This window comes from Herpailurus yagouaroundi, unplaced genomic scaffold (assembly GCF_014898765.1).
Source record: "Herpailurus yagouaroundi ecotype Mexico unplaced genomic scaffold, PumYag 222, whole genome shotgun sequence".
In the NCBI taxonomy this organism is placed as follows: domain Eukaryota; kingdom Metazoa; phylum Chordata; class Mammalia; order Carnivora; family Felidae; genus Herpailurus; species Herpailurus yagouaroundi.
In genome coordinates, this window is record NW_024412453.1 from 17,974,101 (window position 1) to 17,988,693 (window position 14,593).

At 65.7% G+C, this 14,593-nt stretch overlaps 1 protein-coding gene across 1 annotated transcript in view; it reads left to right on the top strand.

The window, feature by feature from the left end:
• Positions 1-6: 6 nt before the first annotated feature.
• CASKIN1 (CASK interacting protein 1) overlaps positions 7-14,593 on the top strand; it is a 16,918-nt gene continuing 2,331 nt past the window's right edge. The window contains exons 1-19 of the mRNA XM_040458685.1: positions 7-74; positions 5,124-5,175; positions 5,286-5,383; positions 5,592-5,737; positions 5,837-5,932; positions 6,061-6,191; positions 6,628-6,736; positions 6,816-6,924; positions 7,035-7,129; positions 7,296-7,413; positions 8,352-8,453; positions 8,548-8,636; positions 8,713-8,797; positions 8,884-8,975; positions 9,806-9,916; positions 10,005-10,106; positions 11,484-11,622; positions 11,703-13,763; positions 14,421-14,591. Coding sequence (XP_040314619.1) covers positions 5,594-5,737; positions 5,837-5,932; positions 6,061-6,191; positions 6,628-6,736; positions 6,816-6,924; positions 7,035-7,129; positions 7,296-7,413; positions 8,352-8,453; positions 8,548-8,636; positions 8,713-8,797; positions 8,884-8,975; positions 9,806-9,916; positions 10,005-10,106; positions 11,484-11,622; positions 11,703-13,763; positions 14,421-14,591 — 3,754 coding nt within the window. The 5' untranslated portion in view covers positions 7-74; positions 5,124-5,175; positions 5,286-5,383; positions 5,592-5,593. The remainder of the gene's footprint in view (positions 75-5,123; positions 5,176-5,285; positions 5,384-5,591; positions 5,738-5,836; positions 5,933-6,060; positions 6,192-6,627; positions 6,737-6,815; positions 6,925-7,034; positions 7,130-7,295; positions 7,414-8,351; positions 8,454-8,547; positions 8,637-8,712; positions 8,798-8,883; positions 8,976-9,805; positions 9,917-10,004; positions 10,107-11,483; positions 11,623-11,702; positions 13,764-14,420; positions 14,592-14,593) is intronic.

Consider the following 14,593-nt stretch of genomic DNA (forward strand, 5'->3'; position numbering starts at 1 on the left):
GGTGCAGGCGGTGAAGGCGGAGGACGTGGGGACCGCGCAGAGGCTGCTGCAGAGGCCGCGGCCCGGGAAGGCCAGTGAGTGCGGGGGGCGCGGGCGGGCGGGGGCCACCTCGGGCGCCGGCCCCCCACCCCTCCCGGCGCGGGGGATGCTGTCGGGTCCCCGGGGGCGGGGCGGGGCCAGCGGCGCCCAGACCCTCGGTCCGCACCCCCGCCTCCGGCCCGTCCCCCAGCCCCCCCCCCCAACCAGCCGGCACCTGGCCGCAGGCGTCCCCCTCCCTTCCCGGGCTACGGGCTGACAGCTGGAGGGCTTTGCTGGGCCGTCAAAGGGCGAGGCAGATGCCACCCCCCCCCCGCCCCGCTTCCCCACCGTGGAGGGAGGGAGGGGGCCCTGGCGGTGAGGGGCCACCACAGGACTGACAGTCCCTGTCAGACCCCCTCCCCGCCCCATGTTTAATAACACGCTTTGCAGGGAATGGGGGGCAGGACCATGTTGGGGGTGTGGCTGCCCAGGCATGGCCGGCTGGGGGCCATTTACTCATGCGGGAGCAGAGGCCCAAGGTCGCCCAGCCCAGGGCAAGCCTGTGCTCCAGGCAGGTGCAGACCCTGCCGCAGACCCTGGTCCTCTCTGGCTTCCCTGCTGGGCAAGGGGCTGGGCAGTGGGGGGAGGGGGCTCCCAGTGGCCATCCTGAGCTTGCGCTGTGAGGGCCCCTGGGAAAGGTTGGGAGCTTGGAGTCCTGATCCCAGCACTCATCCCAGCTCAGCCCAGAGCCTCCCCGGGGGCCACCGGAGATGGATGGATGGGTGTGTGGACCAGCTGGGTGTGCGGCTGCGCACGTATGGCCATGTCAGTGTGTCAGGGCACCTGTGCGGGCGCGGGCAGGACTCTGCAGGGTGGCACGTGTGGTCTGGGTGCCTCACTCTCCCCTCGCCCGCCCGCCCCCCCCCCCCCCCGGGGACTGTAGGTAACCCAGGGCACATATATACAGGCTGGCTCTGTCTTGTGCTCTCCAGGCCCGGGGATGGTCTGCTAGTTGGGGTCAGCTTCACGGCCTCAGGGCTCAGAAGGGGAGGGCTTCTAGGCCGAGGCAGCCTTAGCCGAGCCTTGAAAGCAGGTGGAGGGATTGAAAGGGAGGGAAGGCAAGGTAAAGGTTTCCACCTAGTGGTCACGCGACCTTGGGAACCGAGGACTCGGGCTCTCCAGTCCTCAGTCTCCTCATCTGTAGGATGGGGGCGGTTTTGGTGCCTGCCTCACAGAAGAGCACGCACGAAGAACAGGTACTTCATACGTGCTCGGGAAGTGCTGCGACTGTCTCCTTAGGCAGCCCCAGACGGGCTTCAGGGGAAGCCGGGGCATCAGATTGGGCCGTCCAGGGAAGGTGTGGGGACTTGTACCTGGATCTTCGCATTTGTCCCTGCATGGTCTGCTTTCTGGGAGAGACACCTGCCCTGGGCCCCGTATCTGGGCTCTCTGACTCACAGGGGCGGGCGTAATAAATCAGACAGAGAAATCCCTCCGTGAATTAGCTCGGTTGGCATGGCAACGCTGGCCTGCTTTGGAGTAAGATGTATTTTGATTCAGCAAAGTACAGGCTGGAGTTGGGGCCGTGGGGTGGGGGGCATCCAGCGGTGCTCTCTCGGACCCCCGGACTCCGGACGTCTTCCCTGGATAGTTGTTTCTGTGGCCTCCACCCACTTCTGGTACCTTCCCTCCACCCCAAGCCCTGAGTGTTGCCCCAGGGTCTGCCTCCAAGCAGGCCTCCTCTCACACGCTCAGGCACCGGGACCCTCAGCGGCTGTCCTTGAGGGGAAGGAGACGCTGCTCCGGAGGGAGAATGCCAGGGTGGGGCTGGCCTTGTGCCCTTTCTTCTGGCCCCACCTCCCCTTCCCCGAATTCACCGCGCGCCACAGACCAACATGCCTGTTTCGTCTCACCTTGGCCCGCTGATACTTTCCTTGCGGTATCCGGCCAGAGCTCCCTGCCTGGGGTGGGGGGCAGGGGGGAGACCACCTGGCCCTGCCTGGCCCGGGGAGGTGCGAGAGCGCCTTGCCCTGTGCTGGCGTCAGAGGCCAGGACTGCATCCCTAGAGGGGACAGATGTGGCTCTGTGGGGCTGGCAGACAAGTGGCTTCTGTGGTTGGAGGAGCATCTGGGCAGGGCTGGAGGGAGGCCACAAAGGCAGCGTGCGAGAGGGGCTGAGACCCCACCCCCACCCCCTGCCTGGGCCTCTGCAGTTTGGAGTCTGGGGCCCACCTCAAGGGCAGGGACGGTCCCAGGAAAGTGGTGAGAGGACTGGGTGACCAGAGCTGGGAGAGCCCAAGACATGGGGCAGGTTGGGGACGAAGTTTATGTACATCGGCCACGTGGAGGCTGCAGGACTTGGGCCCTTGTGGACCAGAGAAGGGGGACCTCTGCGTCCCCCCCTGCCCCCTTCTCCCCTGCCTCTCAGGCCCCTCCAGCCGTGCCTGCTCCAGCGTCACACAGAGCGCCTGTCTCTGTGAACTGCGCCTCCCCAACCCCAGGCAGGCTTCGGTTGTGTGACTTCCCTGTGAGCCCGGGGCCCACCACAGGAATCGGGGGTGCTCCAAGATCCCGGGCTCCCCTCCACCAATTCCAGCTACTTTCCCCTCTGAGGAGACCTGCAGCGAGGAGGGGGTGACGGGACCTCAGCGGGATTCCCCCCTCGTGTAAGGAGTGGTCTTCCTGATGGGGACTGCCCTTCCCCACTGGTGTCTATGCTCCTTCTGGGGCCTTGACCTCCAGCCCCTCTAAAATTTCAATGCTTGCAGGTGTGGCCAGGTGAGAGGGGTGGGGAGACCTGGCTACCTTGGAATTAACGAGAAGGGGGAGCAAACATCAGAGCTGGGCAGAGTGTTCTAGAAGAGAACATCCTGAGCATGGCCCCCAGGGGGCAGGTGCTACGGGACAGCAATGTTGGGGATCCAGGGTATCTGTTCCGGCACCAATTTACCTAGCATCTCATATGGGCCCCGCACTGTTTCTGCCACCCAGGATACGGCATTGAGCACAATAGATAAAAACCCCATCCTTCTGGATCGTATTGTTTAGTGATGGAGACAGACAACAATCATTAGGCGGTATTGATAGGGGCCAGAGACAGAAACACAACAGATAGGGACAGGAAGGGGGTTGCCATTCTAGATGGGGAGCCCGGTGGGGCTTCTCCAAGCAGGTGACATTTGGATAAAGTCCTGAATGACATAAGGGAGAGAGTCATGGGGATAAATGGGGGGAAAGCAGCCCCCCTCCACCATATACACAGTGTGTGCAAAGGCCCTGTGGCAGGGGCCGCCAGTGTGCTGTAGCACCATCACTGAGGCTTGTGTGGCTGGAAGAGGGCTGATGAGAAAGTCAAAGTGAAGCAGGAGGGCCATGTCCTGTGAGCCATTGGCCAGCATTGGTCTTCGCCCCCAGTGACACAGGAGCTGTTGGAGGGTTTCAGGAGAGGAGTGATGGGATGTGACAGGTTCTAACAGGGTCCCCCTGACCTCAGTGGTACAGAGGACAGACTGAGGGGCAGGGTACAAGTGGGGATGCCAGTGGAGAGGTGATGGCAGCGATCCTTTGAGAGATGCTGGCCTGGTCAGGGTGGTGACAGTGACCGTGGGGAGAATAATAGGACCCCGAGTGTATTCGGAGGTCGTCTTGAAGGTGGAGCCAAACAGGACTTGCTGATGGAGACACTATCGGGCGCTCAGGGCCGACTCCAAGGTTTTGGCCTGGACCACTGAGGGGAGGGTGGCTTTGCTGCCACCTTAGATGGACATCAGTGCCCCAAAGTGTGTGAGCAGGGCGGGAGTGGGGCAGCGGAGACGCCTCTTTCCCAGGAGCCTCTGCTCTGCTCTACTCTGTGCAGGAGAAACCCCTCGCTGGAGAGGTTGGGGGTGGGATTCCCACAGAGCTAAAACTAGTAATTGCCACTTATGGAGGCGACTCTCTGCCAGACCCTTCATGCTTTAAGGGTGGACGCACACTTAAGCCTATGAGGCTGGCCCCATTAGCTCCCTTTGAGCTCAAGGCCAGGGCTATAGGGCTAGTAAGGGCCCAGTGAGACTCTGAATTTGAGCCCTACTGACTCTGTGGGCTCTGTGGGCCCTCGAGGCTGAGAGCCAAGGCTGGGGCAGTGGGGGCTGCTGTGGGTCACCAAGCAGCTCCTGGAGCAGCCCCTCTGTGACTCGACTCCCTTGGCTTCCTGCTCTTGGGGGCCCCTGCCTCCATCCCTGTCCTGGGCCTGGACAAAGGGGCTTCTGTCCTGCCAGCCCCTCCCTCACAGAGCGACTGACCCACAAATGGGTTATGTAACCATGGCCCAGACAGGCAGGGGCTTGGCCTGAGTCCGGCTGGAACCGAGCCCACAGGGAGGGTTTCGGTGGGCTCCCCTCCTCTGACAGTCAGCTGGTGGAGGCCAGGACCTGGGTGGGGGGGGGGGGGCGCGGTTCGGGAGGAGACTAGGGACCCAAAGGGAGGGCTTGGGCCCCTCGGGCTTCAGGCAGACTGATCCCAGTGCCCCAGTGGGCCCTTGTAGATGTGGTGGCCATGCTTGTGTCGTCACTCAGGGGCACCAGGCCACCAGCCTGCCTCCCCTTCCTGCCTTGCCAGGTGGGACTCAACCACACGGGCAGGCCCAGGGCTGGGAATGGGGGGAGGCTGCACCCTGAAAATGCAGATCTTCCCCCAGAGATACCCCCATTTCCGGGTGTTCCAGCCTTCCCAGGCCACCCCCGGCCCCATCTGGGTCCTTTGGAGAAACAGATTGTGCCGGCTCTCTCCCTCCCTCCATCGGCAGGTGCTTAGCCAGCGTCCCAAGGGAGGGGGTACATGTGCACATGTGTGTGCCTGTGTGGGTGCACAGCTCTGGCTTCCTTCCCCCGGTGGGGACAGGCTTGGAGCCTTTGGCTCTGTGAACTTACCAACGCCTTAGTTCAGTCCAAAAGCTGGTACCTGGAGCTGAGTGCAGGGGACAGAGACGAAATGTTTTCCGGCTAAAGACTGAAGATAGCTTTGGCTCTGAGCCTGCCAGAGAGCTAGCCAGCACCCTCTGCCTGCTCTTAGGCTGCCTGGAGGGGCTGGGCAGAGCCCCCCTCACTGTCACTTTCCCGTCCCTAGAGCTCCTGGGCTCCACCAAGAAGATCAATGTCAACTTCCAGGACCCAGACGGGTGAGTTCTCAGCCAGGGAGATGCCCGGCTGGCAAGGGGTTCCAGGGGGGCTCCTGCGGAAGGCCGGGGTGCCCGGGTCCTTGCCTTTTCATGCCTGTCGCCCGCTGCAGCTTCTCGGCCCTGCACCACGCGGCCCTGAACGGCAACACAGAATTGATCACCCTGCTGCTGGAGGCCCAGGCTGCTGTGGACATCAAGGACAACAAAGGCAAGGCCTGATAGGGACCTCGGAGCCAGATCAGGGGGTCAAGGTCAGGGGTAGTGTCTCTAGAGACCTGAATGGTCCCATGATTGAGGTGTCAGTCCGGAGTCTCCATCTGGGTGGAAGCGGGATTCCATGGGATCAGTATCCTGCGGGCCTGGGTTGGGTCCAGGGTCAAGGGCTGGCTCCCAACGGGCCCCCTGCCCACTCCTAGGCATGCGGCCGCTGCACTATGCGGCCTGGCAGGGCCGGAAGGAGCCCATGAAGCTGGTGCTGAAGGCGGGCTCGGCGGTGAACATCCCGTCTGACGAGGGCCACATCCCTCTGCACCTGGCAGCCCAGCACGGTCACTATGATGTGGTAAGGGACGCCTCAGGGTGGGGGTGGGGAGGGCCCTGGCACGGGCGGTGCCAGCCCAGCGGCCGCCCTCGAGTCTGACTGCGCCCTGCGGCCCCACAGTCCGAAATGCTGCTACAGCACCAGTCCAATCCATGCATGGTGGACAACTCGGGGAAGACGCCCCTGGACCTGGCTTGTGAGTTCGGCCGCGTTGGGGTAAGTGTCCCCAGAGAGCCGGGTGGGACTCCATCTGCTCTGTCTTCCCTCCTGGGGTGGGGGAGGGGAGACACGCCTGCAGCCTCCCGCCCCATGTGCGGGCCCCCCTTCTCTGACCCCTCCTCAAGGTGGTCCAGCTGCTTCTAAATAGCAACATGTGCGCGGCCTTGCTGGAGCCCCGGCCGGGGGATACGACCGACCCCAACGGCACCAGCCCCCTGCATCTGGCAGCCAAGAACGGCCACATTGACATCATCAGGTATGGCCGAGTGCGGCTGGGGGGAGGGAGACCCGGCCGTGGGCTTCCTGCTCCCGGTTTAGCGACAGGAGCAGCCAGGGAGCCGAGGGGATGCCATCAGGCCTCCGCGTGCAAAGGATGCCTCCGGCCACCCACGTAAAGGATGCACTGGAGGGGTCTGGGGGGTGGCTTCTTCAGCCCCAAGCCCAGGTTGTGGCCCTGACACTTGCTGGGCGACCTCGTGGAGACACTTGACTTCTCCGAGACCCCGCCGTACGGGTTAGCACGAGGCCAGCACTTGCACCAGTGCTTGGTCACTGTCAGACCCCCTGTTGCCCGGGAGGCAGGGCAGGGCTGGCTCACCCTCAGGGCCTGCGACCTGGGGCCCCATGGGGGGATGGGACGGAGCTCCTGCCACGAGGCGCTGCCCACTCCCACCCGCCCACCCTCCTTCTAGACTCCTCCTCCAAGCTGGCATCGACATAAACCGCCAGACCAAGTCTGGCACGGCCCTGCATGAGGCCGCACTCTGCGGGAAGACAGAAGTGGTCCGGCTGCTGCTGGATGTGAGTCAGGGGGCCGGGGGAGCTGGGGCAGGTGGGGGCATGGGGGCTCCTGACGGGCCTCACTCTCTGGCACATACAGAATGGGATTAATGCCCACGTGAGGAACACCTACAGCCAGACGGCCCTGGACATTGTGCACCAGTTCACCACATCCCAAGCCAGCAAGGAGATCAAACAACTGCTTCGAGGTGGGACCAGGGCGGGGTTGGGGGGGGGGGTTGGGGATAATGGGGGGGGCAGGGCTGGGTCAGGCCAGCTCGAAGGACGGGGGGGGGGGGTCTGTCTCCTGTGTCCCCAGAGGCCTCGGCGGCCCTGCAGGTCCGGGCGACCAAGGATTACTGCAACAATTACGACCTGACCAGCCTCAACGTGAAAGCTGGGGACATCATCACAGTAAGGGCGGCCCGGGGCTGCGCGGGCAAGGGTGGGCGGGACCCCGGACGTGACGCCCATAACACCTTGTGCAGCAGTTGGGTGGTCTGGGGGCCACCCGCCCACTGGGCCTGTGGGGTGTCCCCCTGAGCCCGCCCCCCCCCCCCCCCCCCGCCTCATCTGGCAGGTCCTAGAGCAGCATCCGGATGGCCGGTGGAAGGGCTGTATCCATGACAACCGGACGGGCAACGACCGGGTGGGCTACTTCCCGTCGTCCCTGGGCGAGGCCATCGTGAAGCGAGCAGGCAAGTCCCACCCAGGCCTGGGCTTGGGGGCCCGGAGGAAGCCGGTGCACGTGTGTTGGGTGGCAGGGCCACTCCTAGGTGTGGGATCCAGAGTGGGGTCGTGCCGGCTCTCATCAGCACCCCCACACCTTTTCCTTCATTTATTTAATAGACATTGTGCACCAGCCACTAGGAATAGACGGTGACCCAGACGTCCAAGAATGATGGGCGTCATTCTTGCTCTCAAGGAGCTCACCTCTGGGAAGGGAGGGGAGCAGGGGCCAGTGGCGTAAATAGACGAACAGACGTGACGACTAATGCCATAGGGAACGTGGACGGAGACCTGCTTCTTAGGGTGCTCAGAGAAGCCCCTGAGAAATGGGAGGGGCTGGCCCCAGGCACAGCATCCTGACAGCAGGGCTCACATATGCAAAGGCACTGAGGCAGAGCAGAGCATAAGGGTCCCAGAGGAGGCCAGCATAGCATGGCTGGTGCAGAGTGAGTGAGAGGGTTGGGGGGCAAATCCACAGGGCATGGATTGTTTTCAGACGGGGACCACCGAGAGGGTTACCTCCTAGAGAGGATGAGGACATTGACAGGTGGGGTGAGGGTACGGTGTGTGTGTGTGGGGGGGGCAGTTAGGAGGCGTGGCCAGCCTGCCCAGTGTCATCTAGGCTTTTGGGGCCCTCTTCCCCCTCCCTGCTCCCCTGGCAGAGAGGAGGTACACCCTCTGCTCTCTCCACCCAGGACCACAGGGCCACTGGCAGGACTGCCTGGCCTGGGCCCTCTTGCCCCGTTCTCCTGCTCTCAAATGTATAGGGTGCGGAGGGGGTCTTCTGAGGTTCTCTCAGCTCCTTGGAGACAGCGAGGGCCAGACAGGCCAGGGACACCCCCCTCTCCATGTCAGGCCCCCGGACCCGGCTGGTCTGACATTCCAGGAGGCTGTTCCTGGTCCACAGGTTCTCGGGCAGGTACTGAACCAAGCCCATCCCAGGCAGGCAGCTCACCGGGGCCCTCTGCGCCCCCCGAGGAGATCTGGGTGCTGAGGAAGCCTTTTGCAGGTACGTGGGGGGGCCCCCCGGTGAGCAGGGCAGCGGAGCTTCCCAGGCAGCAGCCGGGCCGGCACCCACGGAGGGTGCTCCCTCGTGTTGGCAGGTGGGGACCGCAGCGGCAGCCTGGGCAGCGTGGCTGGTGGACGAGGCAGTGGGGGCCACACCCTGCATGCGGGCTCCGAAGGGGTCAAGGTAGGTGGTCTGGGGGCAGGGCCGGGGCCGCCTGGGTGCAGAGCGGCGCTGGCCAGCCATCCCGTCTGGGTTGCAGCTCCTGGCGACGGTCCTGTCGCAGAAGTCGGTCTCTGAGTCCAGCCCTGGGGACGGCCCCGCCAAGCCTCCAGAGGGCTCCACAGGTAAGAGCAAGGACGCGGCACTGCCAGCCTGGCGAGGAGGTGGCCCCCCGGGCGGCCCCGGCCCCACCACGCCCTCTTGTCTCCAGGTGCAGCCCGGTCCCAGCTCCCAGCGGCCCACGCAGGGCAGGTGTATGGGGAGCAGCCACCCAGGAAGCTGGAGCCAGCCTCGGAGGGCAAGGTACAGGGCCGGGGCTGGCAGCAGGGAGGGGCTCCCGGGCAGCCTGCGTGGTCTGGCCACGGCGTGGCGGGGGGCCCTTGACAGGCCAGGCCCGTACTTCTGTCCGTCTGTCAGTCTGTGTGTGTAGCTGTCATCTATTGCGTGGGTCATGTGTGTCAGCTAGTGCGTCCTGGCAGTGAGACGTGGGTGTGAGGTGAGCAGGGGACGTGCCTGCGTGCGGGTGGCAATGGTGAGCCGGGCACGTGTGCTTGTGTATGTGCGTGTAGAAGGCTGCGGGTGTGAGGCAAGACCAGGTGTGTGTGTGTGTGTGTGTGTGTGTGTGTGTGTGTGTGTGTGTGTGTGTGGCGGGGGGGTGAGCAGGGCCCCATGTGCTGAGAAGGTGCGAGCGGCTGGCTGTTTCCTCCCCCATGCCCCTGGACGGAGCCCACCCGCCAGGGAGTGTGGGGGCTGTGCTGAGGCGCCCCACCCGAGGCCCCGGTCCCGAGCCCCTTACACGGGGCTGCACCACAGGGTGTCCCTGGTGCAGGAACGGGGGGATGGTCAGGGAAGCCCATGACACGGACAGCAGCTGGACTCTTCTGGTGGAGACCACGGGAGGAGGCCAGGACACTGACGGAGCTCGCGACGGCGGCGTCGGGGAGCACACAGTGAGGAGCGGCACCGGTGCCAGGCCGCCCCAGGCCCGGCCACAGGGGGACCGGCGGACGGCAGACCGAGCGGCCGAGGCCTTCTGCTGAGCAGAGAAGGAGACAGCGCAGCGGCCGGGGTGCACGCACGCCCGGTGGGCGGGCAGGCGAGCGAGCCTGCAGCGGGTGCCTTGTGTCTTCCAGAGCGCCGAGGCCGTCGGCCAGTGGCTCGCCACGTTCCAGCTGCAACTCTATGCCCCCAATTTCATCAGCGCTGGCTACGACCTGCCCACCATCAGCCGCATGACCCCGGAGGTGGGCTGCCCAAAGGCTGGCCGCCGGTCACGACCGACATGGCCCCCCTGCCCCCAGCCTGCTGCTAACGGGCCTCTCCTCTACCTAGGACCTCACGGCCATCGGGGTCACCAAGCCAGGCCACCGGAAGAAGATCACCGCAGAGATCAGCGGCTTGAGCATTCCCGACTGGCTGCCTGAGCACAAACCCGTAAGGCTCCCTGCACCCCAGTGGCTGTGCCCAGGATGGTCAGACAGACAGACAGACTGCCTCCCTGGCTACAGCCCTCACCCGCCCTCCGGGGCTCCAGAGAGAGAAAAGAGGATGGCCTCTGTTTATCTGTCACGGGTGCTGGAGCCAGCCTTCTGGGGGCAGGGGTGACAGCCTCTGGGGTTCGTCAGGGCAAGGGGAGCCTGAAGCCGGGAGGGTGCCCCTTTCCAGTATGCACTCCCGCAAAGATCCCTCAACACCCGGGCAGCCACCCGGGCACCCGCCTGGCACCCCGCAGCACTGCCCACCGCATACCCACCCAGACGCTAGAGGCCCCCGTGCTGACGGATGCGTGTGCACCCAGACACGTGCGCGGGGAGGGTGTCCGCCTGCTTCGTGTGTACAGACAGCACGCGTGCACCAAATATAGCCAAGGCGCCCGCTGACGACTGCGTGCACACACCCACACATCGCACTGCACGCGCTGGCTGTGTGGATGGCGGACGCCCACACAGACCACGGTTCGTGCCGTGGCTGACCGTCAACCCGTGGTGTGACAGGTTCTGGGCCTGCGCAAGGCGGGCCCCAGGCCTGTGGAATCTACGCTGCTTCTCTGAGCCTCGGGCTGGGCTTGAGGAGAGATCCTGTGGCCACCCGGAGCCCCCAGGGCTGTGGGTCGGCGACTGGCGGGTTCATGCTCAGCGTGCTCCGTCGGCGGCTCGGGGGTGCTCCCAACGAGCAGGTCCCCGTCCCGCGGGCCTGCTTTGCTCTGTGCACCCAAGGGTGACCAAGTGTGCTGCGTGTTGGTGGGCGAGTGACATCCAGCTGGGAGTGTGCACAGGTGGACATGGTTCAGGGAGCCACCACGTGCTTCTGGGTAAAGAGCATCACGGGTAGTTCCACGCGTGCATGACGTGTGCCCAGTGAGGGTGTGGAAGTGGCGAGAGGGTGTGCGCGTGATGTGGAGAGTGTTGGTGCCCGCGTATGGCTGGGATGCACCGTGTGCGTACACGTGTCCGGTCGGTGGTGCCGTGTGTCCGTGTCTATGACGTGCAAGGCGTGTCCACCGGGGTGCCGTCCCCACGGCTGCCTTGGCAGGTGAGGAAGCTCGTTCTTGCTCCCCCCCCCCAAACGGTGTCCCGAGGATAGGGTCACCCCTGTGTGTGTGTGCGTGTGCTCGCACATGCGTGTGTGCTGCTGGCCTTGGGCTCCTACTGAGGTCGCGCTGTCTCTGAAGCTGACACCTCTGGCCTGTCTATCCGTCCTTCTGTCTGTCTGTGCCAGGCTGGCCCGGTGCCCCCACCCCCGAAAGCTCGGAGTAGCGAGCAGGGTGTGGACAGCTAGCTCGGGCTGCCCTCCGTGTCCCCTGCTCCACAGGCGAACCTGGCTGTGTGGCTGTCCATGATCGGCCTGGCCCAGTACTACAAAGTGCTGGTGGACAACGGCTATGAGAACATCGACTTCATTACCGACATCACCTGGGAAGACCTACAGGAGATCGGCATCACCAAGCTGGGTGAGGCCCCCGGCCCCGGGCTCCTCCGCCTTCTGGTCTCTGCCGCCCTCCCCGGCCTGACCTGCCCATGCCCTACCCAGGCCACCAGAAGAAGCTGATGTTGGCAGTGAGGAAACTGGCGGAGCTGCAGAAGGCAGAGTACGCCAAGTTCGAGGGGGGACCCCTGCGCCGGAAGGCCCCGCAGTCGCTCGAGGTGATGGCCATTGAGTCCCCTCCCCCGCCCGAGCCTGCCCCGGCTGACTGCCAGTCTCCCAAGATGACCACCTTCCAGGACAGCGAGCTCAGTGGTGAGCTGCAGGCTGCCATGACTGGCCCGGCCGAGGGGGGCGCCGCCGCCGCCGCCACCACCGCCACCACTGCCGAGAAGCCCTCCAACCACCTGCCCCCGACGCCGAGGGCCTCCGTGCGGCAGGAGCCCAGCCTGGGTGGACAGGCGCGGCACATGAGCAGCTCTCAGGAGCTGCTGGGGGACGGGCCCCCTGGGCCCGGCAGCCCCATGTCACGAAGCCAGGAGTACCTGCTGGACGAAGGGCCAGCCCCTGGCACCCCACCCAAGGAGACCCGGCCCAGCCGCCACGGCCACAGCGTCAAGCGGGCCAGCGTGCCTCCGGTGCCTGGCAAGCCGCGGCAGGTCCTTCCGCCAGGTGCCAGCCACTTCACACCTCCCCAAACGCCCACGAAAGCCCAGCCGGGCTCCCCTCAAGCCCTGGGGGGGCCTCATGGTCCAGCCCCAGCCACAGCCAAGGTGAAGCCCACCCCGCAGCTGCTGCCACCAACAGAACGACCCATGTCACCCCGTTCGCTGCCTCAGTCACCCACACACCGCGGCTTTGCCTACGTGCTGCCCCAGCCCGTGGAGAGCGACGCAGGGCCGGCCGCTCCCGGGCCCGTGCCTGTGCCCGCGGCCGCCCCCCCGCCCGTGCCCACGCTGTGCCTGCCTCCGGAGGCTGACGCGGAGCCAGGGCGGCCCAAGAAGCGTGCCCACAGCCTGAATCGCTATGCGGCATCCGACAGCGAGCCAGAGCGGGACGAGCTGCTGGTGCCAGCCGCCGCAGGGCCCTACGCCACCGTCCAGCGGCGCGTGGGCCGTAGCCACTCGGTGCGAGCGCCCGCTGGAACCGACAAGAACGTCAACCGCAGCCAGTCCTTCGCGGTGCGGCCCCGAAAGAAGGGGCCGCCCCCGCCCCCGCCCAAGCGCTCCAGCTCAGCCATGGCCAGCGCCAACCTGGCAGATGAGTCGGCGCCAGATGCTGAGACGGAAGGGGCTGGGACCGAGGATGGCCGGCTGGGGGTCCGGGCACAGCGCCGGCGGGCCAGCGACCTGGCTGGCAGCGTGGACACAGGCAGCGCTGGCAGCGTGAAGAGCATCGCAGCCATGCTAGAGCTGTCATCCATTGGGGGTGGGGGCCGAGCAGCCCGCAGGCCCCCCGAGGGCCACCCCACGCCCCGCCCCGCCAGCCCGGAGCCAGGCCGGGTGGCCACGGTGCTGGCCTCGGTGAAGCACAAGGAAGCCATTGGGCCTGACGGCGAGGTGGTGAACAGGCGCCGCACCCTCAGCGGGCCGGTCACGGGACTCCTGGCCACGGCCCGCAGGGCGCCTGGGGAGTCAGGGGGGCCTGCAGACCACGGCCACTTTGTGGAGGATGGGAGCGCCCGGCAGCGGTCTCGAGGTCCAGCCAAGGGAGAGGCGAGTGGGGAGGGCCCGCCCCTGGCCAGAGTGGAGGCCAGTGCCACGCTCAAGAGGCGCATCCGGGCCAAGCAGAGTCAGCAGGAGAGCGTCAAGTTCATCCTGACGGAGTCTGACACGGTCAAGCGCCGGCCCAAGGCCAAGGAGCGGGAAGCAGGTCCTGAGCCGCCGCCGCCACTGTCTGTGTACCAGAATGGCACGGGCACCGTGCGCCGCAGGCCGACCTCTGAGCAGACTGGGCCCCCGGAGCTGCCCCCGCCGCCCCCACCTGCAGAACCCCCGCCCTCCGACCTGATGCACCTTCCCCCGCTGCCCCCGCCTGACACGGATTCCCGGAAGCCAGCCAAGCCGCCTGTCTCTCCCAAGCCCATGCTGGCTCAGCCTGTTCCCAAGATCCAGGGCTCACCCACACCTGCCTCCAAGAAGGTGCCGCTGCCAGGTCCTGGCAGCCCAGGTAGGTGAAGGGAGCCAGCTGGGGAAGCCCCCCCCCCCACCTCCCCACTCCATGGTCTGAGGGGTTTTCCTCTTGAACTTGAGGAAGGCCAGGTGGAATGGGGTGGGAAGCACAAGGTGAAGACCCTTGCGCTCAGACCTCAGACCCTGTCATCCACCCACCCATTGGACAACACTGCCGACCCCAAATTGGGAGGAGGGTGGATGTTCGTCACCTTGCTCAGTGGATGAGGCACAGAAACCCATGGATAACAGCACCTGTTGGAGGGAAGACAGGTGCACGATGCTGGGTCACAGAGGACTCTGGGAGGCTTGAGAGTGACCAAGCTTGAAAGTCACCCCAGCACTAGAGAGAGGGGGCAGGCTTCCAAGCAGAAGGATCAGACATGCGAAGGCCCCGTGGTATTCAAGCAACCCAAGGGCCAGTGTCTGCAGCAGGCCACACCTGAAGGGGGATGGAGGGAGTAGTGTGCGGACAGAGAAGGGTCTGGAAGCCGGTGACCCGAGCAGATACGCATAGGGAAACGCGCCCCCTGGCGGCTGCAGGGAGCCGGGGCTCCGAGGGGCAGCGGGGTCCGCAAGCGCTGTTCTCGAGGGCGAGGCGGAGCGCTGCGGCAGGGCTCTCCCGCCCCCTGTGCGAATCTCCTCCTCCCCGCAGAGGTGAAGCGCGCCCACGGCACGCCGCCGCCCGTGTCTCCCAAGCCGCCGCCGCCGCCCACGGCGCCCAAGCCGGCCAAGGCCGCGGCGGGGCTGCAGTCTGGCAGTGCCAGCCCGTCGCCCGCGCCCTCGCCGGCTCGCCAGCCACCCGCCGCCCTCGCTAAGCCGGCCAGC